The sequence below is a fragment of the Globicephala melas genome, chromosome 5 (assembly GCF_963455315.2).
Source record: "Globicephala melas chromosome 5, mGloMel1.2, whole genome shotgun sequence".
Taxonomy (NCBI): Eukaryota; Metazoa; Chordata; class Mammalia; order Artiodactyla; family Delphinidae; genus Globicephala; species Globicephala melas.
In genome coordinates, this window is record NC_083318.1 from 134,155,786 (window position 1) to 134,179,363 (window position 23,578).

The following is a 23,578-nucleotide window of genomic DNA, read 5'->3' on the forward strand; positions in this document are numbered from 1 at the left end:
ATATACGCTCATATATATTGTTAGAGTGCATTTATTACCTGACTGTGATATACCGATTCTTGGTCATAATCCCTTTCCAACTTTATAAAAATATACCTAATTACAAATATTTTAGAAACCTTTCCCGGCGGGGGGGGGGGACAACAGAGATTGTGTACCTCATAATTTATATAAATGAATGAGTTAGAGTTTCTACTGAGCTTTAAATAGTATTTATTCAGTCTAATAACTAGAAAAATAAAACATTTTTCAACGAAGTTCAAGTAATTCCATTTGTCTCAGAATTTTGTTCTGCTTTTAGTTTGAAGACAGATTGCCATCATGGTTGTTATGTAATGAAACTTGTATGCATCTCGTAGGCAGTGTCCTGTATCTTTATTAGGAAGACTCTTTATTACTTGAAAGTTTGATTTGGAAGAAGCTGTATTCATCTACATCAGTAATCACTCTGTGTGTGTGTGTGTGTGTGTTACACAACTTTGGCTTTTCGAAGTAGAGTAGAAGTATGTAAAACACCTGAGGGCAGTGTATCAGCAATTAGCTTGAACCATCAGGCACCAGGATGGCTTTGCACCGTCAACGTGCTCTGTGTACATTCTGTTCTTTTATTCCTTCATATTGCTCCGTACGGTAGCAGATTAAGTACCGAGGAAATGGCACTGACTCTTCCTGACCCGCAAGAAAATGTTCCTCTCCTCGTGCTTTCCTGAAAGGAGCAGCTCGGTGCCGGGAACAAATCTGCCTCAACGCATTTTTCTAGCGGAGAGAAAGAAGGACTTAAAAAAAAAAAGCCCCTTCCATCTTATTGGAGATTCGCTACTTTTGCTTCTTTAAGGTCTTCTCTTTGTTCACTGCTAAAAAGGAAAAACTTCTGGCTCCGGCGTGAGAAACCTCCGGACGTCACAGGAGAGGCTAGGCACGCACGAGCGGCGCAGTCGCGGTGGGCTTCGCGTCCCCTTCCCCGGAGCTGGGTTTCGCGCCGCTGCCCGCACCGCCGGCTCAGCCTCCGCCGCGAGGTGGCACCGACAGCCAGCGACGGCGCGCGGGCGCGACCTCAGCCCGGCGCAGCGCCTCCCTCCTGGCCCCGCCGAGCGCAGAGCGCGCACCACCGCCCCGGGCGCGCGGTCCGACAGCGCGCGCGGCTCCCGCGCTGCCCACCGAATTCCCGGGAAGGAGTGCGGGGGTCTGCGGCGCCGCCCGGAGGTTGTCACGTGGCCGAGACGAGGTGGAGCTCCGCTTCAAGGGCGGCTCTTCCCCTCCCCACCAACCTTTAGGCTTTGAGCCGGAGAAACACCCGCGAGCTTTCCTTCCCGCTCCGCTCCCTTCCACGACCGCCCTTCCCGCTTTAATCATCGGGCTAAAAGACGGATCCGGCAGAGAGGGTAAGTTCCAAGAGTACACCTTTGAAAGGACTGACTTTAGAGGAATCTGTCACCGATGGGGTGAAGGATGAGAGAGGAAGAAAGGGCACACGAGTCCCGAAACGAGCTCTGGGGAGCGGCGGGGGCGCAGGCAGCCTTCGGTTAGGTCCCCGCGCGGGCGGGTCGCGAGGTGCTCCAAACCACCGGCCACCCAGGACCGCCTGCGGTGCGGGGCCGACGCCTCTCTACGGGGGTTCCCTACGGGGTCCGAGTCCCCCTCCTCTGGCTCTGGTGAGACGTCGTCCTCCCTCCTTCGCTACCTTTGGCATCTTTCCCGAGCCTCTGCGGCGCGGCCGCGCTGAGCTTTTGCGGAGGAACGCGCGGCTGGGACGGCAGGGGGAGGAGGGCTCACGGGTCGGCCTTCGCCCTGCGCTCCGCACTTGTGCGCGGGGAGCGGCCCGGGCCCCCGTGGGCGCCCCGCGCGCGGGCTGCCTCGAGCCCTGCCCCCCGGTGCTGGCCTTTCCAGCCTGGCTCTGCGTCCCCAGGAGACATCGTACTGTCCCCTACTTCCGAGTTTCCATCGTCCAGCTCTTCAGCTCCTTTACACCGGTGGTGGTGGAGCGCGGCTGGGTAGGAGATTGTGGATGGACTGGAGAGGGAAGTGGCCTAAGAGTGGCCCGGTGGTCTCCAGGTAGATTGGAGAGAGGCGAATGTTCTAAGGACTGATGCTGGGCCAGAGTCAACTAAGTTTGGGCTATGCTCGTTTGGTTCTGGTTGTTGTAGATGTTTTCTGCTTTGCCAGTCTCATCATCATGGGTAGAGACATCTGACAAATGGGTGGCAAATGTGTGGGTATGGGGGGGGCGGGGAGGGAGGGAGTGTTAGGAATGAGGACAGTTTGGGGCAATTCATCTAGTTACACGATATGAAAAGGGTGGGCGCATAAGCGTGCCGACAGGAATTTTGATTTAACACATCCCATTTCCTGAGTTTGGTAACTCAGGAAAAACCTAGGGGAGGGGAGGGGAGAGTGAGCAAGTGTGTCTTGACATTCCTTTTTTTTTTTTTTTAAAGAGTTCTCAGATTTGCCGTGCCCACCAGGACCCTATGGGAGAGCATAACTTGTCGGGTGGCACACAGGCGGGGGCCGGGGAGCACGGACCTTGCCTGGCTCTGCCTGAAGGGGAGTCCCAGCAACAGCGGCTGTCAGTCCCTGGACTGCAGGCTGCTTCCCCGGTGAGAGCAGAAAGCTGTCGGCCGGGTTCCTCACCCATGACCAAAGACTGAGCGCTTTTCGGTGGGTGACTACTGCTTTATTAGTCTTTCCTTATTGTTTTAAGGCAGCTGTCAGTTGAGCAAGACCTCCTGGAAGGGAAAGGAACAGAGAATTATGTAACTCATGTGAATAAACTAGCAGTAACTTTGGGAGGATGCAGGTAGCAAGGCTGATTTCTTTTCCAAAAACAAGGGAGTTAAGTAGCCGGTTCTGAGTATATGACAAAATTTATCTGCAGCACGTTATGACCAGAGAGCTGTATTCTCAGGCAGTAACAGCTCTAAGAACAGCAGGCAGTAAAGGCCAGCGTTCAAATTGGAACGGAGAAGCAAATTTCCCTTTGGAAGGGGGCTAATTTGCCAACTGGATGTATGTAGTGTCTCTGTTTTGTCTCTAAAAGCACATGGCAGCTATAGTGAGATGCAGCAACCTTTCATTTTTGCAGTGCCTGTAGTTGCATACCTTACTTTAGAAATATATATTGGAATAGTAAATATCAAATCATTTTCCTTGTCAAAGATGATGTATGTAAATTCTTTCTCAATATTATTTTCCGACAATTATTCATCCTTGAGATTATACTAAGGTAGGCTGGAAATACACATTTTATCCAATGCAGAACTGTTTTACCCAACTGGAATGACATGCACTTAGCAAAGGAGTCTGATTTCAAATACATTAAGAAAATGTGAAGTTTGCATTTTCTGTATAGCTAAGTTAACTTCTACTTAGTAAGAAAACTGCTATTTCTCACAGGATATGTCTAGCAAATATAATTTCAAAGGGATCAGAGTAGAGTTTCAGTATATTTAACCTAAATTCATCTGCAAGAAAACTTTGTAGCCCATACATTGTAATAATTTAATAAGTGTTTGCGTTAAGTCCCATATGCAGTGAATTTTGTCAAAGTCAGTTGGTAGATGTAAACTTTCTTTCTTCCTTTTCACTGCAAACGCCTTGGTCCGTGCCTCCATTATCTCTCACCTGGATTATTCCACTAGCCTCTAAATGAATCTCCCTACTTCTCTCTCCTGTCTTAAGTCCTTGCAAACAACAGCTAGAGCAATAATTTTAAAACAAGTCATAGAAATTCATGCCTTTACCAAAGACTCTCCAGGGAGTCCTCGTCTTTCTCAGAGAAAAAGTCGAAGACTGTCCCACGGAGTAAGGCCCTGCAGCGTCTGTTTCTCCCCTGCTTACCCTCCCTGCTACTTCCCTATAGTCTCTCCCTCATTTATTTCGCTTCTCATCTGTTCAGCACACGAAGCACACTCCAGTAGTAAAGATTTCATGTTTGCTATTTCCACAGGGGATGCATCCCTGCGACATCCGCCTGGCTTCCTTCCTCACTGTCGGGTCTTAACTCACACGCCATCTTCTCCGGCAGTCAGAGGCCTTCCCGCCCCCCCCCCCCAACAGTCCCAGGTCCCCTTCCTTGCTTTATTTTTCTCCATGGTACTTACTACCGTCTTGTGTCCTGTCTCTTTTACTGATTTCTTTTTTCTTGTCTGCTTCTGCACACAAGACTAGAAACTCAGTGGGAACCTCACTGTTGTCTCCACTAAAACCCTGACTGACACAAAATAGTGTTCAATAAATATTTATTGGATGAATGAATTCTCTTTCAGAAACAATTCCTTTTTTTTTTTTTTTTTTTTTTGCACAGAGTGGAACATTCCCCTCCCCACACACCATGTACCTGACCTAGTAAAATGGCTCTTATAATTAACATCCATTTGGCATGTCAAAGGACTATGATAGTGTGGACAAGAATGTCCCCTGCCGCCTGCCGTATCAGTAAACAAAGGATGTTGTGGGCATCAAGCCATCAGCCCCTGCAGTCACCCTGGACGGTGTACCTGAGGGGATTCTGGATAGGAAGAGAACAGGATACTGGCTCCAGATAATATTTCAGTGGAGCCCAGACTCTTGTATCTTCCCATACATAGAAAAGTGCTAAATTCATTAACTTGAGATGTCTGGTTTGCTTTAATTAACAGCAATCTTTTGAAGTTCCAGCTACCTGCCTTTTCTTGCAAAAACTCCTGTATATGCTGGCTGCGCCCTGACCTCTTCTGAGCCGTCCCTCAGAGCATCTGAGAGGCTGCCTCCCGGGCTTGAGTCCTCAGCAAGTCCGCCGAATAAAACATAACTCTCAGCTTTTAGATTGTGGATTTTTTTCAGTTGACAATAGAATTCAGCTATTGATGTTAATAGCAATCACACAAGAACCTATTATTCCATCTGTGCACCTACTGTGTCATCAACACACTTTTATTCTAAATCTAATATTCACAAAGTAGTATGAAATATACGTAGTACCTACCTTCAAGAGGCAATATTACAGTTGTGAAGAGCCAATTAAGGATCTAAGGGACTAAATGGTGCTTTGAAAGATGGGTAGAATTTGGATGCGTGATGAGGTGTTGCAGAGGCGAAGATGCAGAAGCTAAAACGGGCCAGGGCACTTGGTGACTGTGAAGGGACCTGCCCACCTGGTACAGAACATGCCCCATGGGGTTGTTAGACCGGGAGTGTAAGGCAGAGTAGCGGTGCTCAAGTGTCAGGTCCAGGAGGCTCAGTGGTCCCTACCTTGTGTGTCTCACCTGGCACTGTGTGCAGAGGGGGAGCAGTGGGTAGGGCGTTAGAGGATGCATTTTCCTGTCATGCTAGTTCTACTAATGAAGAAAAACTCAGATACCTGTGCAGTGACGTTAACTATCTTGCCAGCAACCTGACTAGGACGTATGATGCGAAATTTTCTTGAATTCTTTAGTGCGAAATTTCCAAAGAATTTTTAGATTAGCGCTTGCTTGCTCCAGGTTTGTTCTCAGACACTGAGAGACACAGATATTCTCTCTCTTTGGTATTCTTGAGAGAAAAGTGTGTTACCAGGGAGGTTCAGGAGCCTTTCCAGGCTGTTGACAAGAAGAGGGGAGAACGTTTCTATAACGTTCACACTTGATACATTTCCTAGTCCAGATGCTTTCATTCTCACTAAGTGGTAGCAACCTTTCTTTTTATTCTTCAGTTTTATAAGTTGTAGTTTTACAATAAAAACACCCCATATTCTAGAAAGCAAAAGTACCCGTATTCTAGAAAGCAAAAGCAAAAAGGAAAGATTCAATAGTGGCATCACTTAAAAGGCAAAAGCATATTTTGTTCATTAAAGTTCTTGTCTCCTTTTCAATGGAAGTAATTCTGCATGATTTTCTTTATTGTTCTCACAGAAGAAAGAAGTGCGATTCTGTTTCTTAACGCAAGAACAAGGGCCTGTTAATTAACATAAGAAACCCCATCTCATATTTTTACTTAATAACGTAAAGGAAATCAGAGATTTTTTTTAAAGGAGCTTTTAAGCTCTACAGGACTGTTGTCTGTGATTTGTTTTGTTGATAAGAAAAGAGTATTCCTATCACAAAATGCTGTGAAAGATCAAAAGTACGACTAAAATTTAGATCCCTGCATTGTATCTGTATGCAGTCTAGTGGGGAGGGAGGATATTTCCATGAAGAAAACCTTAGAAATACTTTGAAAGCTTCTGACATGTTAGTAATATTATAGAATCTTAAAGTCAGAAAGAGCTTCAGAGTTACCCAGTCGAATCTCCCACACAATGTGAGAACTTCCCCAAGCCTTTCGAGTAGTACTTACAAACTGTTGCTTGTGGAGAACTTGCTGGTTTACAGGCAGTTCATTCCATTTGATTAAACTTTTGTTCCTCATAATGACGTGAAATATTTTTAATGTAATCCACTTCCCTTGGTCCTACTTCTAACTTGAGGGACATAAGATTCTGAGCCACAAGCCAGGGACCACATGCTACCCATTCCAATGTGAGAAGATGTTTGTACCCTTCCTAGTGAGTCTTTTCTGGATTAAACGTCTTCTTTTCCGTCAGCAGTCCTTCACAGGACAAAGTTTCTTGATGTTTCACTGTATCGATCATCTCCTTAAAGAGCAGTTCAGTGTTGGTGGGGCTGTTACTACAACTTGATAAATTCTTTCTTTTTTATCGTAAGAGGAAGAATTAGGTAAATTTTTTTTTGTTTTCCTTTGTTGGTGTCATATCTTTTTCATATGTTTTAATCTGTCCTTTTTTTTTATACATTCGTATTCCTACAGTGTTTAGGAATGTGCTGATGGTCGTTTATGTAAGACTTTGGGCATGAGATTTATACACACCTTACTAATGTACAGACCACTGCATTTTGCTGAAACTCAATGTGAAAGCAACGTCAAGTTAAAAGTATTACTAAAGTTGTTTTTTCAAATTGTTTGCACTGTTTCTACTATTTAAAAGAAGATGTATATATAGAATACATTTTGTTTATTTCAGCGTCTTCCCTTTAAACAGTACTATGAATCAGAATTCGTTTTGACTGCCGTCAATAGAATTAGTAATGCAATTGGTCATTTTCTCTTTACAGGTTGTTCAGTTCAAGGGAATGAAGAATTCAGAATAATTTTGAGAAATGGATTCCAATATGGAGAATAAAAATAAGTTGAGTCTTTGACCTGCTTTGAGGAAACATATTGTCCATTTGTCTAAAGTCATCTGTAATAGCCAAACCAGTCAAAATGAATTCAACGTTATTTTCCCAGGTAGAAAATCATTCAATCTATTATAATTTTTCAGAGAAGAATTCCCAGTTTTTGGCTTTCGAAAATGACGATTGTCATCTGCCCTTGGCCATGATATTCACGTTAGCTCTTGCCTATGGAGCTGTGATCATTCTTGGGGTCTCTGGAAACCTGGCCTTGATCATCATCATCTTGAAACAAAAGGAGTTGAGAAATGTCACCAACATCCTGATTGTGAACCTTTCCTTCTCAGACTTGCTTGTTGCTATCATGTGTCTCCCCTTCACGTTTGTCTACACGTTGATGGACCACTGGGTTTTTGGTGAGGCAATGTGCAAGTTGAACCCTTTCGTACAGTGTGTTTCCATCACTGTGTCTATCTTCTCTCTGGTCCTCATTGCCGTGGAACGGCATCAGCTGATCATCAATCCACGGGGCTGGAGACCAAGTAATAGACATGCTTACGTAGGCATTGCTGTCATCTGGGTCCTTGCTGTGGCTTCTTCTCTGCCCTTCCTGATCTACCAAGTATTGACGGATGAACCGTTCCAGAATGTGACCCTTGATGCGTTCAAGGACAAGTACGTCTGCTTTGATAAATTCCCATCAGACTCTCACCGGTTGTCTTACACCACTCTTCTCTTGGTGCTGCAGTATTTTGGCCCACTCTGTTTTATATTTATTTGCTACTTCAAGGTAAGAAAACTCCCACCCCCCCCCCGCCACCATTTCCATTTTTACCTTCTTTCTCCAAGAGTCCTCGTTCAATGAGTGATTCTATTTGAACTCTTTATTTTTTCCCTCCTGTAGATATATATACGCTTAAAAAGAAGAAACAACATGATGGACAAGATGAGAGACAGTAAGTACAGGTCCAGCGAAACCAAAAGAATCAACGTCATGCTGCTGTCCATCGTGGTGGCGTTTGCGGTCTGCTGGCTGCCGCTCACCATCTTCAACACCGTGTTCGACTGGAATCATCAGATCATTGCTACGTGCAACCATAATCTGTTATTCCTGCTCTGCCACCTCACAGCCATGATCTCCACCTGTGTCAACCCCATATTTTATGGCTTCCTGAACAAAAACTTCCAGAGAGACCTGCAGTTCTTCTTTAACTTTTGTGATTTCCGGTCTCAGGATGACGACTACGAGACCATCGCCATGTCCACCATTCACACGGATGTTTCTAAGACGTCTCTGAAGCAACCAAGCCCAGTCATGCTTAAAAAGATCCACAGTGATGATAATGAAAAAATCTGAACCTGCCGTAGCATTTGGTCCCAGGTGACATCTGCTTAAAACCAAGCACAACCTGCAAAGACTTTAATTCCCTGTTCTCCCAAGGAATAGGGTTGAAATCATTGAAGAAAGATCAAGATTTTCTTGTCTTGCTTTTTACTGCTTTTGTAGTAGCTGTCATAATTATATTTGGAACAAAACGTGTGGGCTTTGGAATCTTCTGGTGATGGTTTTGACCAGACATCTTTGAAGTGCTTTTTTGTAAACTTATGCATAGAATAGAAAGGCTTTTATATTGTATTTATTAGAAGGAAATTTCTTTAAAGTATTACTGTTCACTGACTTCAGAAGCACTACACTTGATGCTCTCGCTTGATTGGGCCATCCTTGTTCGATGAGATCGTCAGTAGATTGGGCAGTCCTGTGTAAGGCTAGGTGTCAAGCTTCAGCCTGTTACAGAGGTGATGGCATGCAAAAGCAGCATTCAGGGTGTGAGCTAAAAGAGAGTCTGTGTCCTCTATGCCTAGTCTGAAGTCATTCAAAAGTGATTTGCATTTTTTTGAAAGTTTAAGACAGGATTTCATTTGCTCCTAATTGATTATCACGTAAGATAAAAAATACATTTAAAAATACTTCTCAGCTGTGAATATCTTGGGGAATTGGGCCACCCACAAGGATTAAGTGGGACAGCAGTTCCCTAACTTTAAAACTATTTTGGTACCTGACAACCAAATGATTTCAGAGCAGTTCGTTTAACAAGTAAATTAGTATTGCTGCATATGGTTGGATTATATTTATTTGAATTGATGGTCAAGAGGCTTTCCATTCTTCACAGACTGTTCAGTGTTTGTCAAGCTTCCTAGCATAAATACACACGTAATTCAGAGGCATTTATTTCCAGCTTACAATATATATAACCACAAAGTGTATTTTCTATACATCAGTGCCTATATACTAACTCATTTTTAACTTTCAATGTCCATCTTTCAAAGGACACCAAGGTACAGTGTTGAAAGAATGTCCACCCTGGGTAGCAGGGGTAAATACAGGAAAACTGAGGACACCTCACGTAGCTCATCTTAACTTGTGTGAACTGTGTGCCTGTGGAATCTTACCAATCATGCACTATGTACTGAGGGGTTGTGTCATGTTAATATACTTCATTTCATGTACCCTGTAATCATGATTGAGCCTCAGAATCATTGGGAGGGAAGATATTTTAAAGAACAAGACATATCTTTGATGTATTATACATACATGGTATTAAATGTGTTTGATTTTAGAAGGGCAGACATTTTCTTTATTAAAATTGTTTCTGCTTTTTCTGAATAGTCTCTTTTGTGACTCTCTTTAGCGTCTTCTTTTTTTTTTTTTTCCTTTTTTAGCCCCTTGTCTTCCCTCCCATGAAGTTCTGCAGCATCCTCTGTCTGCTTGCTGATGAAGCATTTTCTACCCTGTGGTATAACCCTTGATGGTCCAGCCTCTCTCCTTGGCTTCCTGAAGCTTCATGAAGGCAGAGACTGTTTTACATGATTCTGTGTCTCAGTGCATTTAGCAAAGTGCCAAGTACCTAGAAGGTTTTTTTTTTTTAATTTTTTAAACAATTGAATGAATAAATAATGACACAAATCCTTCCCTCTTATTATTGATCGTACTGACTTTACATTCTGAAATTTTCTTGGACTCCTCCTCCTAGGTTCATCTTTAGCAAGGAGGTGTTTTCTCTTTTATTATGTCACTTTCTAAACTAAGCAAAATGACATTTTAGATTTTAGAAACTTGCACGATTTGTCTTGTAAGACAAGTAATAGTCTTTTGCATTGAATGTTAATATGAGTTCAAATTATAGCCTAAGAATGACTTTTAGTTAACAAAGGAAAAAAAATTCTAAAACCAACCTTTAATGTGTATTGGAAAATATCATCATCTTTCCTTACCAAAACCTGGAATTTGAAACTACCTGGTGTTTTCTGCTTTGGGGGATGAATGGGAGATTTTGTCTTTCTCTACTTAGGTGCTATGGAAACAAACTGCTGCTTGAGAACAGCCTGAAAATGCAGGTGCATTCTTGATAGCACATTTGCTGAGATACCATTTCTAAAATCTTCATTTAGCCATGTAGGCTGCTGATTCCTTAGCTTTTCATAAATAATGACCTGAATACCAAATTCTTCTCTTTTATCCAAAGACGTCGATGAACTAGTGGTAAAGTCTAGGGTCGACCACAGATCCACTGTGATTCAAGAAGAAATAAACATGCATGTTAAATACAAACAAACCAGGACTTCCCTGGTGGCGCAGTGGTTAAGAATCCACCTGCCAATGCAGGGAACACGGGTTCGATCCCTGGTCAGGGAAGATCCCACACGGCGCAGAGCAGCTAAGCCCCTGCACAACTACTGAGCCTGCGCTCTAGAGCCCGCGAGCCAAAACTACTGCAATGAGAAGCCCACGCACTGCAAGGAAGAGTAGCCCCCGCTCACCGCAACTAGAGAAAGCCCGCGCGCAGCAATGAAGACCCAACGCAGCCAAAAATAAATAAATAAATTTATATATTTAAAAAATAAATAAATACAAACAAACCATTGGGTTTTCTTTAGAATAAAACTCAATTGTTGGCTTAGTACAAGAGCATAATTATAATGTAGCTTATACAAATTTAGAAAAAGATAATAGCCAGCATTTTAAAACACTTACCTGTGCATGTACTATGTCAAGGGCTTAAGTACCTGGGAGGATGCATGACTGATGTGACCACATTACAGAAGAGACGATCGAAGCTCAAGTTGAAAAATTTGAGCCCCTCCCTGCGTAGCAGGTGCAGCAGGAACAAAACTAAGGTCTGGCCAGTGACACCAAGCCCATCAGTGTGCTGAACTTATGATAGAGTTTTAGGAGATCATTTCTCTTTCTTTCCTTACAAGGGACATTATTAGGACGTAATACCATTCACCTTCATTCTGATTTCAGCTGCAGAAAAGACTGAAGTGGAAGAGTGGAGGGAAAATGGTCATGATGATTACAAGAATTCCCTTTTCAGATAATTCCACTTAAAATAGTATTTGATTATTCATACCACCTTTATTTCTTTCCTGTTAACTGGATATTCTCGTCCACAAATTTCCAAGGATATACACATACACATTATACTATATCTTCAAAATTTGACAGCCAAGGAAATGTGTATTTTGACAAAGTATTCCTCCACAACAGTGAAAGTGGTGGAAAGAGGCTAAGTTAAGCTGAAGCTCCAGGGATAATGCTAGCCTTGTTCAGAGAGTTCCTGGGCACTACTAGGTCTTTCCTCACAGCTGGGATTGCTTTCTCAGCAATCAGGGATTCTTCTGGAATGTAGTTTCTCAGTGAGCATGAATTCTTTCATCGTCTCCCTCTTTTCTTTGTCTACTTATCCCTGTGGGCCATCAAACAACAATGTCAGACCTAAGAGTTGGAGCCTGTGAGAAGGAGAGCATAGCTTTCTAGGGCAAATGAGTAAGATTTCTCAAATTTCTTTCATTTAATGATTCCTTTATTAATGTATTTGTGTGTGTGTACATGCAACACATTGTATGGATGTGAATACATATATATATTTTTTGTTGTTGTTTGTTTGTTTGCGGTACGCGGGCCTCTCACTGTTGTGGCCTCTCCCGTTGCAGAGCCCAGGCTCCAGACGCACAGGCTCAGCGGCCATGGCTCAGGGGCCCAGCCGCTCCGCGGCATGTGGGATCTTCCCAGACCGGGGCACGAACCCGTGTCCCCTGCATCGGCAGGCGGACTCTCAACCACTGCGCCACCGGGGAAGTCCAAAATTCACTTTTTAGACGTGTTTTCAACTAACGCTGGCCCCAAATTGGAAAGACAAGCAGATACAGAGACTCACAACTTACTGGAGCAGAAGCTTCCAGGGGAATAAGTGCTGGGGCAGAAACCTTGAACTCTGATACGTGAAGTGGCAGAGGCTTAGAGTGGACAAATGGGAGAGTTAAAAACTCCAAGGGAACCAGTCCTGGGTTGGGGGCAGAGCACACTTCGCGTTTTTTCCCTTCAGGACCGCATTTCCACCGTGAATATTGGAAAAAAATCCTCTTGTGCTTCTGGCAGGACGAGGGGAAAAGGAGCCATTTTAAAATATGCCAGAACATTCTGTGCTTCATAACAAGGCCTGCCCTTGAGGGGAATTATTTTATCAGAGCCTCACCTGCTGGATTTTTATCAGAGTCACTGGCCTGGGGGAAGGAAAACACCCGACTGCAGATACCTCTAGCCTTCCATATTAGAGAAGGGAAATACCCAACTGCAGCCGAATGTAAGCACCCTACCCCTCCCAAGGGGAGAGAACAAACTGAGAAGCACTTGTAAAGTTCACAGTTCAGAGACTCGCTCAAAGACTGAGACCTAACCTTAGGACTAGAATACCCGCTCTCCGCCCACACTTTACCACTGCGTCCCTAAAGACCTATTTAACACAGTTCCTTTTACCCATCACCCCCAGCTATTAAGCACAGCCAAAATAAATAAATAAATATTGTTTTTAAAAAACATAATACAGTTGACTTATTTTGCCTATGGTCCGTACAATCCATATGACTGGTTGAAAAGTGAGTAGTAAAAGCAATCAAGCAAAATATTGTGCTTTTCCCAAATAACAAGGGGGAAAAAAAAAGGTGTGACTGACTTATTTTTCTTGTTTCTGTTTTTATTTCTAAACTATATTTTACAAGTTGTTGTGGTCCCCACTCCTTTATGTATGTAGATATGTATTCATCTTGAGCCTTAATATTTTATGGCTTTTAAAAAAATTAATGAAATGAGTGAACATCCATATCAAACACTTTCTCTAGTCCCATCAGTTTTGTTTTCTCTCTTCCTTCCTTTTGGAAGACTATTCTGAAGACTGCTGTAACTCTCCTTTGCATGCATTCCCCCTAGGTAATATCAAATAAACTTTAATAATAAGAGTTGCCAGGTATGGAACACTTATCTGTTGGGGGCTTATTATAATTCATCTCTAATTCCCACTTCAGGTTTGTATTATTGTTCCCATTAAGGCTCGTAGAGGTACTATGACTTAACCGAGGCCGTGAGGTAGCAAGTGGTAAATTCTGATTCAGATAGGTCCAGCTTCAAAGCACATGAACTCTGTTCTATCACATAACACACTGCCCTTTATGGGCATAGAGTTTATCCAGAGGCCTAACAGAGGGCAGGGGACAACCATAGAAATATGGCTCAGGAAAAGTTCCAGGTAACCTTCTGCTGTTGCCATTATCCATTGAAACAAGCATCACCTGTTATAGGCACACTGTTTTGATAATTAAGCATGAAAATTACATCAAAATCTTTCATAGTGTTGAATTGTTTTATTAACACCAAAGCAACTTAGATTGTATAGACACATGGGATATGCATAAAATGTAATCTTTGCTTTCAAGGGTAATTTTAAATGAAATTTAATTTAATTGAAAGAAAAGACAGGCAATACTTTCTGTGCACCGATCTCTCTGGGCCTCAGCGCTCTCATTTGCAAAATGAGGAGATTAAACTAAATAATATCTAAGATAGATATAAGTGCCCAAATTATGTGATCCCATTTAATTAAATCTAGGAATGAGTTAATAGAAAGGGGAGACCTAGTTAGGGACTGTTTGCTATACAATATTCTACTGATAACAAATCCTTTAAGAGGAGGTATCATGTAAAATAGAGACATGGTTTAGCAAAGTAAGAGAGACGGCTGTGCTGTACATGAGCAGACCAGGGAAGATGCCAACATAAGGCTGAGGTAGACTGCAGGAGGGTGTGGGGGAGCTGATGAGGAAAATGCACCTAGTTTTCAAAATAGACGATATTTTTAAAGGTCATATAAAGGATATTTTGCAACTTGGAACAGAACAAAATATTTAGAAATATATTTGGGTATGAATGAGGTTGTGGAGAGGAAAGGAAATGGACCAAACTAACAGACTATACACAAAATGGAATTCAGAATTGATGTGGGTTATACTAAGCATAGGGTCATAGAGGCCAGGGCTTGTGGTTTGGCTCAGGGAAATCGAGAGCACCTGCAGTGAGTATTAAAAGGAAGACTGTGATCTGTCTTCCAATCAAAGGCTTGGAATTTGAAAACATTCGGTTAGAAAGTACTGATGCAAAATGATAACAAATAACAAATGCAATAAAACCGTCTCATTCTGAATGGAGTAAAGGGGTTATCAATTGACTAACTGTTTCATAGAGGCTACACCAATAGTTACCGATTGAGCATTTAGTGCCTCACAATAAGCTATAAGTTTGATAATGTTATTATTTTACAGATGAGAAAACTGCAGCTCACAGAGACTATAGAACATTCCCCCAAAGTCACAGCAATTTGCAAAAGGCAAATTTAATCCTACATCTGGGCGACTCCACAGCATGCCTACCTAAACACTGAATTACTATACTTCCCACTCAAAGCCAAATGGAAGTCTTTAAAGTTGTATACTTGACTTTCAGCTTGAGCACCTGCATACAATAAGTCTTATTTTTTTCAATCTCAAGATATTATGGTTAGCCTATATTTAATGCTAAATAAGAACAAAAGACAATTCAGAAAGAGAAAGACAAATACCATATGATATCACTTATATGTGGAATCTAAAATATGACACAAATGAAATTATCTACAAAACAGAAACAGACTCACAGACATAGAGAAAAGACTTGTGGTTGCCAAGTGGGATGGGAGGTGGGGAAGGGATGGACTGGGAGTGTGGGATTAGCAGATGTGAACTATTATATATGGAATGGATAAACAATATGGTCCTACTGTATAGCACAGGAAAATATATTCAATACCCCATAATAAACCAGAATGGAAAAGAATATGAAGAAGAATATATATATATGTACAATGGATTCACTTTGCTATATGCACCAGAAACTAACACAACATTGTAAATCAACTAAACTTCAATAAAATAAATTAAAAAAAAAAGAACACAAGACAATTTTGGAAAAAAAGTGCAAATTCTTTCAAGGAAATATCATCTTCCCATTTAAGTGTCTCGTTAGGGAAAATTGCACCTGAATATAATTAAATAACGTGTTAAAACTTTAAAAATCACATTTCAAATAAAGTGAGAATTTATAATTAAATAGCCATGATTAAGACTCTAAAAACCTCAGTATTACTAGAGTGTATTAGAAAAAAGTCACCCAAATAAGAAAAATAGGGGGAAAATAAAGTAAGCTAAAATGCTAGAAGCTGTATATTAGGGTTCAGTTAAGAGCTTTATTCACACCTTTTCCTTTTGAGGAAATCACAAAGTTGGCACTTTGGAAATATTTCAATTGCTCCCGGTTTCTAAGTCATCTTAACACTTCTTTTGTTTATTTTTCATGCTTCCTGTAGTTTGGACATCATATTCCCTTTCCAGCTAGGTTTGTCTGAACAATTTGACACAGTGGTCTTGGCTGGAGACTGGGTGAGGAAGAAACAGCAGACTATAAAGTGAAGAATTTTTATTCAACCTTTGTTTAGGAGAATATGCTCATCTCACTATCAGTTTATCTGAGAAGTAGAAGAATGGATCTCAGCAAAAGGTAGTAGCCGTTCAGTTCCATTCAACCAACACTTAATGAGTAGCCCAAATGGTACCAGCCAAGTTCTGTGGAAGATGCTGGCAGTAAAACAAGACAGTCCTGCCTCTTGACAGGCATTAAGTTCCATGGGAAACCTACACAGAAATGCATCTTTTTAACATGTAGCAGATGGTGAGCGTAACCCCAGATGTATAGTCACAGTTTTCTGGGAGGTACTTAACTCAAAACTGAAGGAAGTTTCTTGAAGGCACCTGAATCAAGCCTTGGACGTAAGAGTATTAGCAGCACGAGTCTGTCTACTGTGTGACAAGAATTACGGAGGATCTTCACTTGGCCAGGTAATAGAGCATACAACAAAATTATCAGAATTCTTTTGCTTTTCCTATGTTATACAAATTTATGCATTCAAAACAAAAGTTATCTTTAAACATTTAATAAGAACAAGAATTATTTTAGTGGAGAAAGGAGCTAACATTAATCAAAAGACAAATGTAAATGAAGCGTCAGCTGATTTTCATAGTACTGGAAAAATAATTAACACATCCAAGAATCCTGCTTCTTTTGAACATGTTGGTTCCAAGTCCAGTCATTGATGGGATCAGGAGGTGATTAAATACATTTAGGTTGATTGAGGAAGATGTGGTATTATCTGGGCATCTGCGGTATAAGTTGGAAATTCAAAGGGGGTAGGTACATGTGACACTCAGGGCACGTTCATTTGCTTCTTTTTTTTTTTAACCTTCGAACCCATACCCTCTGCAGTGGAAGGGCAGAGTCTTAACCACTGGACTGGACCGCCAGGGAAGTTCCTTGCTTTAAGTGGAAATTCTTTTTTATTCAAACAATCAGTTTTGGGAACAGAAGCAATTTTTCTAGTTAGGGTAATCTTGGGGTTCTCTGTGGCTATGCAGCTATTATTATTTCTAATTATCTTGACTTATGTGACAAAGGTATTTCATTCCAATTTGCTGTCCAAGTCTCTTTATAACAGCCAAGTAAACTAAGTGGAGATCAAGGGGCATAGCCCGTAGGTGAGTTGCACCAGGGAGACCCAGTAGTATGGCTGTCTTGATATTAGGGCTAAAGAAGGAGCATTGCCCACTGCTGTCACTGCTGTTATATTAACCGACAAACGGCCACACACAAAAGAAGATGAAACCTCAGAAGATGCACGAAAGGCCATTTTCAGTGTTGCTTAAAGCCTGACACTAAATCCCTTAAAATTTGCATTCATACCTTGTATTAAGTAAATCCACTACCCCTTGTTCCCTAGCTCTTCCTTGACCTGTTAACTTTTTAGATGAAAATACTTCGTATTTAAATAATGTTTTGCAGTTCATACACCATTTCTACATAGTTTGCTTTATTTAGATATGTTCAACTCTTCACACTAGATAATTATTAGCTCCACTTTACAGATGAGGAAACCGAGACTAAAAGAGGAAGAGAAATAAGTTGTATTTATGCCTACCAGTCTTTAAAAGACTTTTTAGGTTTTAGGGGGACACCCGTCCCTCATTTTATAGGTGAAAAAACTGGAAATTTAAGTTAACATATTTAAGGTCACAAAGCTAGTAGATGGTGGACCCGGCACTTGAAATCAACTTTTTGACTCTGGAGTAATTATCAACATGATAGATGATTGGAATCACATATTTTTAAATTAAAATTCATGTGTCTGGCTTATATCCCAGACTTCCTTGGGACTAAGCAATCATATGTGAATTTTGAAAGCTTCTGCAATTTATTCTAATGTTCTCCACTGGTTATGACACACTGCTTCCCCATTTGCTTCTTTATTATAAATTATCTTCTCAAACTAGACTTAGATCATCAAGAATCATTAATCATCTTTTTAAAATGACTTCTTAATTTAACTACATTTAAACATCTTACATGGAATTCTGATCATCAATTTGATCATTAATCATTATGAAACTTGACTGAAAGATATCCAGGTTTTTACTAGCCTGTAATACCCTAGATATATTTTTGTATTATAATGACTTAAAACATCTTAAGCACAAAATTTAACAGTTAAGACAATATTGGTACAGAAATAAATCAGTAAAACACATTTTAGACAATACACATTTTAGACAATACACATTTTAGACAATAATCTCTAGAAATCAGAAAGTGACAGTACAGTGTTGCTGCTGGTGAAAGTAACAATGAGGCTCCTGTAGGCGAGGCACGGTGAGGGAGATTTTAATCAGCATGTTTACCTTGGTATGAATGATACTCCCACTACTTCCTGTGTCCAGAGTGTATTATTAATACTTCTGTGGGTAACATATCTTCCTTCCAAGGCCTTTCCTTTCTTTTTTGTTGTCCTGGGTATTTAGGAAAGGGCTGTGATTTACCACTGGGTGATTCTCACATGAATCTTTTCACAAGAGTCTGATAAAAAGGATCAAACAATGGATTTTTATTAAAATATAAAAAATAAAACTATGGGCAGCATGGCAACAGATTTGGTCATAAAACCAGGAGCACACGGTGTCAGGACTAAAACATATTTACACATTAAATGAGAACATTATGAACATGCACACAGAAAATAGAGCTTAGCACGGCAATGTAAATGGAAATCAGCCCTTATCTAATTTGACACTTCCAGGATCCTTCACCCTTCACCATCCAGGGAAATAGAAAAGAACTAAATTACAGACAAATAGGGGTGTTCTTTCCATCATGTCTAGATTTTTCCTTTTGGCCAAGAGATGTACTACTCCCTTTTTAATTCTGACTCATGGGTCATGGTCCTAACAAACCAACCAGAAAATGATGACTTTTCTGAAATGAGAGCAGTTTTTAGCTCTTATTTAACCAAGTGCAGCAGTCAACATCCACTTGTCACTTGGCATCTGTCAAGTGCCTTATATATATTATTTCCTTTAATCCTCACAAAATTTCGTAAAGTAAGCAACATTACGCTCCCACTCTACAGCGGAAGAAACTGAGACTTAGAGAGATCGAGAATTTTGCACACAGCAAACCAGGGCTCAGGGAAGTTGGAAGTTAATCCCAGGAGCCTGATTCCAGAGGCCACACCTTAAAGATTCCAGAGGCTGCACCTTGAAGACAGTCGCTAGGATGGTGCCCGGACAGCATCCTTAACAGCCTCAAGTAATGATGGCAGATTTTAGAAGCACATAATTTACTCCCAGAAATTTTATCCATGGAGAGTCTAGCATGGGTGATAAAGAACCAGAGACATTTCTGCACCAACAGAAAGACTTTCATCTGTAAACCTGTCAAAAGCTTCATGCTGTCTTATCAGTTGACACCCCCCGCCCCCAGCTGTGTTCCCATGTCCCTCGTCACTGCACTTCTTACGTTATCCTGTCATTTGTTTACCTTTTGCTTGTCTCTACTAGATCTTGAAAACAATTAAAGAACAAACTTCAAATTCTTGTGTCCTCAGTACCTGGCCCAGGATCTGGAATATAGCAGACATGATAAATATTTCTAGAACCTGGATTAAGCAATAATATAGTAACAGTGCTTGTACTTACTAGGCACCACTGTGTGGTAGGTAGGTGCTACAGGAGATGTTCTTGTGTGTTATCTCATTTACTCCTCACAGAATTTAATGGGGTGAACATCTCACGTTAGCTTTATCTTTAAACATATAATTATAGGCTTAGGTTTAACTATGAGGAACTTGCTCAGGGTCATATAGTTAGTAACAGTGAAACCAGAATTCAAACTCAGGACTGTCTGATTCTGGAGCCTTCCCTCTCAAACTCTGCACTGCCCTGTTCTCATGTCTTAAAATGAATAACTTTTATTAGAAAAAGTCATGTTTAACTGGTCGGCTCTCTTTTTTGTATGACTTTATGCTAATCTTCACTGCGTAGGTTAGTATTTATAAAAATGCCTCCTGAAATACCTTTAATTTCCTGGATGGATGATTCCTTAAGAGTTAGACCCTTCAACCTTGTAACCCTGCTCCAGAAGTGCATGGGGAGAGAAATGAGTAATGCTTCTCTTCTCTGGAGGGCAAAGATTGAAGAGCTGAATGGTGAATGCACATCCTTGCTGACTGCATATTAGATATCAGAATACAATGGCACTGGGTGACAGAAAACACAAATTATTCTTCTGAAATGCAGTCGCTTAGCTTTTAACAGTTCTGATTGTCTTCAGATACAATCTGCACTTATCTAAGGAAATAGAGAATAATGCAAAGAAGACTCCAAGTTGAGGAAAGAATAAAATCATTCCCATTAACCATCTGGAATATGGTACAGACATTGTGGTCTGGTTCCATTTAAGACTGACCATTTTTTTTAAAGTTAATTTTTTTCTAGACAATATGCTTTCTATCTTTTGCTAATGAGAAACTTAAGGAGCATTACCAGAGCTGGAGGAACAATTTCACCCTTCAAGCAAGACCTTGGGGAAAACGTCAAGCCACGTATTTGAAATAGATACAAAAAAAAAAAAAAAAAAAGAAACCACTTGTTCTGGAATTTTTTCAAAATTTGTCACAATAATGTGAAATTTTTTAGAAATATAAAATAGCTTTCTCTAAAGTGATACAATTCAAAAACAGTCCAAAGGAAATGCTCACCAAGAATTGCGTATCCATAGCCATTTAAGGATTGTGAGGTGCAATTATTCCTGAAAATAAAACCAGTGAAACTGTGATGCTGTCAAACTACGAGGCCAAGATTCAGCAAGAGCTGCTATTGTTTTTCCTTCCATTCTCCCTTTTACTTCCCATTCAAACAACTGTGCAAGAAAATAGAATAAAATTAAAGACAGTCCATAATTGGGAAGGATTGAATTAGGTAGGCAAAAAGTAAACCATTTACATTGCTAGGTGGTGAATTACCTACCACTGGGGCTATTGAAGCAGAATACCAACTGCCGCTGGTCAGGAGATAGCAGGAGGTCAAGGACTAAGTTCTAGTTACAGCCTTTTCCCAAATCTGAAGCTCTATGATTCTCATGTTCATTTGTACTCCTAGCTTGTGCCCTCCTGCTGTGAGGTTCTCCTACCCACCCTCGACTTCATCTTTTAAGGGCAGGATCCACTCTCAGGTCTTTGACCCCTGCCTGTCTGGAAACCACACTGCTGGGTCCAGGAGCAGCTCTGTCCAGAAGGTGTTTGAAATGGGGCAGAGGGTAAAACCATCTCTGTGCTTGTCCAGGGTTGGCCTACCCTGGTCCTCCTTCCTTCCTGATCCACATCTCTGCCTAGAGACACAGCTGGTGAGAGGTGGGCTGGGATTCAATAGAAAGGCTGGCCCAAATCAACCATTATCCTAGGTTTTCGGCAATTGAGCAGTGGAATCTCAATTTGTTGCTGCTCGTGTCCTGGCACAGCTCGAAGGTTACAGGGTACAAAAGTCAAGGCCATGGCCAAGCCAGACTGTCAGAGCCAAAGAGATTCTCTGGCCCATCATCCAAGCTACCGTGGATGCCTCGAGAGTATCAACTGTATCCTTTCAAAGAAATGAAACTGCATTTCTGCTGATAATATCCTACACGAGGGAATGCTGGCTATGGAATTGAATTTGCATGTGCCACCTGAATTGGAGACATCACAGAATTATTGAATTAAAGAGAGAAGGTATCTTGGAAGATCTTGTACTTATAACTTACACTTTAGAGATGGGTAAACGGAGGCTGGGTTGGGTTTGGGTTGGGTTTAGGGCTGCCATGGGCTCTTCCTTCACACCAGGCTGTGGAGGCGGGCTGAGGGTCAGTAACCCTCTCTGTGTGTTGATGGGAACCCAGGCATTGCTTTTTCCAACAATTACAATAAGATGAATTTTCACAAGAGCAGGGGTGGCAGAGGAAAGTGCTATGAACAATCCCACAGCAGATAAGATCTCAGAGCAGCTGGAGGAAAAGGAAATTTTAAATTGATAGTGTATAGAATTTGAAACACCTGTTCTGACTTCAGATAGAAACATTCTCCAGGACTAATTTTACCATTAAAAAATGTTTCATATGTAAAACTGGAAAAAAACATGTCTTAAATGATGTGCTAACCTGTTTTCTAATTATTATTTTATAACTATTTAATTTTTCTATTCTTAATTTGAAGTATAATCTGAAATTAATGTCAATGACTGTTTAGGCTATAATATTATATAGTAATTTCTAAGTCAAATTAGCACTGCCATCTAAATGTGACACAAATAGTTCTGCTATTTTCCTGGCCTGTTACCATAATTAATTGTATTGTGACACACAGAAGTGAGTTTAAGAGCTTATAAATAGTTGTTACTTACCATTGATAACTATTATACACGATATAAGAATATTGTCTGAATAAATTCTTTAGAGCACCCAAAAAAATGTTTTAGTGGACTTCTCAAATGCTTCTTTTCTTTGCAGCAACTTTATGTATAAAAATAGGAGAAAATCTGTCTGTTGGACAGATGAGGATATAATTTATCTAATGCTGGAAATACCTTAAGTGGTGCGAAATATGACAACAAGGGCATGAAGTAAGCCCATTATTCAAAAACAAGCTTTATTCTGTGAAAATTTCAGCCAACAGCATAGGTGGAAAGGCATCTTAATTATGAAGAAGTAAAGGCATTCTTTTCTAGGGTTTAAAATGAAATTTTATGATGTAGAACTATACACACACGTTCTACCAACATCAAATTCCTAATTTTGAAATAGTATAAGAATTATATAAGCCATTGGAGAAAACTTGGTGAAAGGCAACTTCCTATGAATCTATAATTATTTCCAAATAAAAAGTTAAAATAAAACTAACTCTTGAGGAAGTTAACTAATGTACACTCATTACACATCATTTCATGACCTACTAATATCATAATCAATTGCTCTTATGTTAGTGTCAGTTGGTCTTTTGCTTCTGCTGTCACATTGTTATTTTTTAGCACTATCTGGAATCCAATGTAGGCTCATTTCCAATAGAGGCATCATAAACAAGTGAATTAAATAAATGTCAAATATATTTTCTTCATTAATTCAGGCCATTTTTGGTACCATTTAGGTACCTAAACCTCCACATTGGGTTCTTCTTTTACTTTGCCTGATATTATTCATTCAAAACACATGTACTCAGAACAGCCTTCTGAGTTTCCCTGATTCTTTGCTGCTCTGGCACCTTCAATTTATTCTCCACATAAGAGCTTGTGTGCATTTTTACATAAAAAGCTCACACTTAGCCCCTGCTTCTCTACAACTACATCTGGACATGTGCAATTCCTCCTCTCTCTCACTATGCTTTATTCACATGAACCCTATCAGTTTCTAGAACATTCCAAAGGTTTTCTTTTTCTCATCTTAGGGTTTCTGCTCATGCTATTCCTTCCTTCTGAAATGTTCTTCCCCAGGCTGTGGTTAGACCAGCTCCCTGCTCCTCCACAGCTCTCTATTCAATGTCTCTTACCTGGGGAGGCCTTTCCTGGTCATTCTAAATTGGTCCCTTTCTGTTAATTTTTGGCCAAGCTATTTCTTTCTTTCATAGAATTTTACATTTTGTGATTAATTATTTCTTTGTTAGCTTATTGTATGTGTTTTGTTT

General features: G+C 40.7%; 1 protein-coding gene across 4 annotated transcripts; it reads left to right on the top strand.

Moving 5' to 3' along the window:
- The first annotated feature begins 1,184 nt into the window (after nucleotides 1–1,184).
- On the top strand, nucleotides 1,185–9,747 carry NPY1R (neuropeptide Y receptor Y1). Of its 4 annotated transcripts, none has more exons than XM_030865790.2 (4): nucleotides 1,185–1,382; nucleotides 2,436–2,658; nucleotides 7,068–7,917; nucleotides 8,032–9,747. In XM_030865790.2, exons 3-4 carry the CDS (start codon nucleotides 7,219–7,221, stop codon nucleotides 8,482–8,484), a joined length of 1,152 nt encoding a protein of 383 aa, XP_030721650.1. In that variant the 5' UTR covers nucleotides 1,185–1,382; nucleotides 2,436–2,658; nucleotides 7,068–7,218; the 3' UTR covers nucleotides 8,485–9,747. The 4 variants fall into 4 exon arrangements, with proteins under 4 accessions (XP_030721650.1, XP_060154805.1, XP_060154804.1 ...); XM_060298821.1 differs by lacking the exon at nucleotides 1,185–1,382 and adding an exon at nucleotides 1,575–1,652; XM_060298822.1 differs by lacking the exon at nucleotides 2,436–2,658.
- The last annotated feature ends 13,831 nt before the right edge of the window (nucleotides 9,748–23,578 follow it).

Excerpts from the sequence above, each read along its gene's own strand:
- NPY1R (XM_030865790.2), top strand. The coding sequence starts at position 7,219 with ATGAATTCAACGTTATTTTCCCAGGTAGAAAATCATTCAATCTATTAT. Across the intron at positions 7,918-8,031 it reads TATTTATTTGCTACTTCAAG|ATATATATACGCTTAAAAAG; the intron begins GTAAGAAAACTC and ends TCCCTCCTGTAG.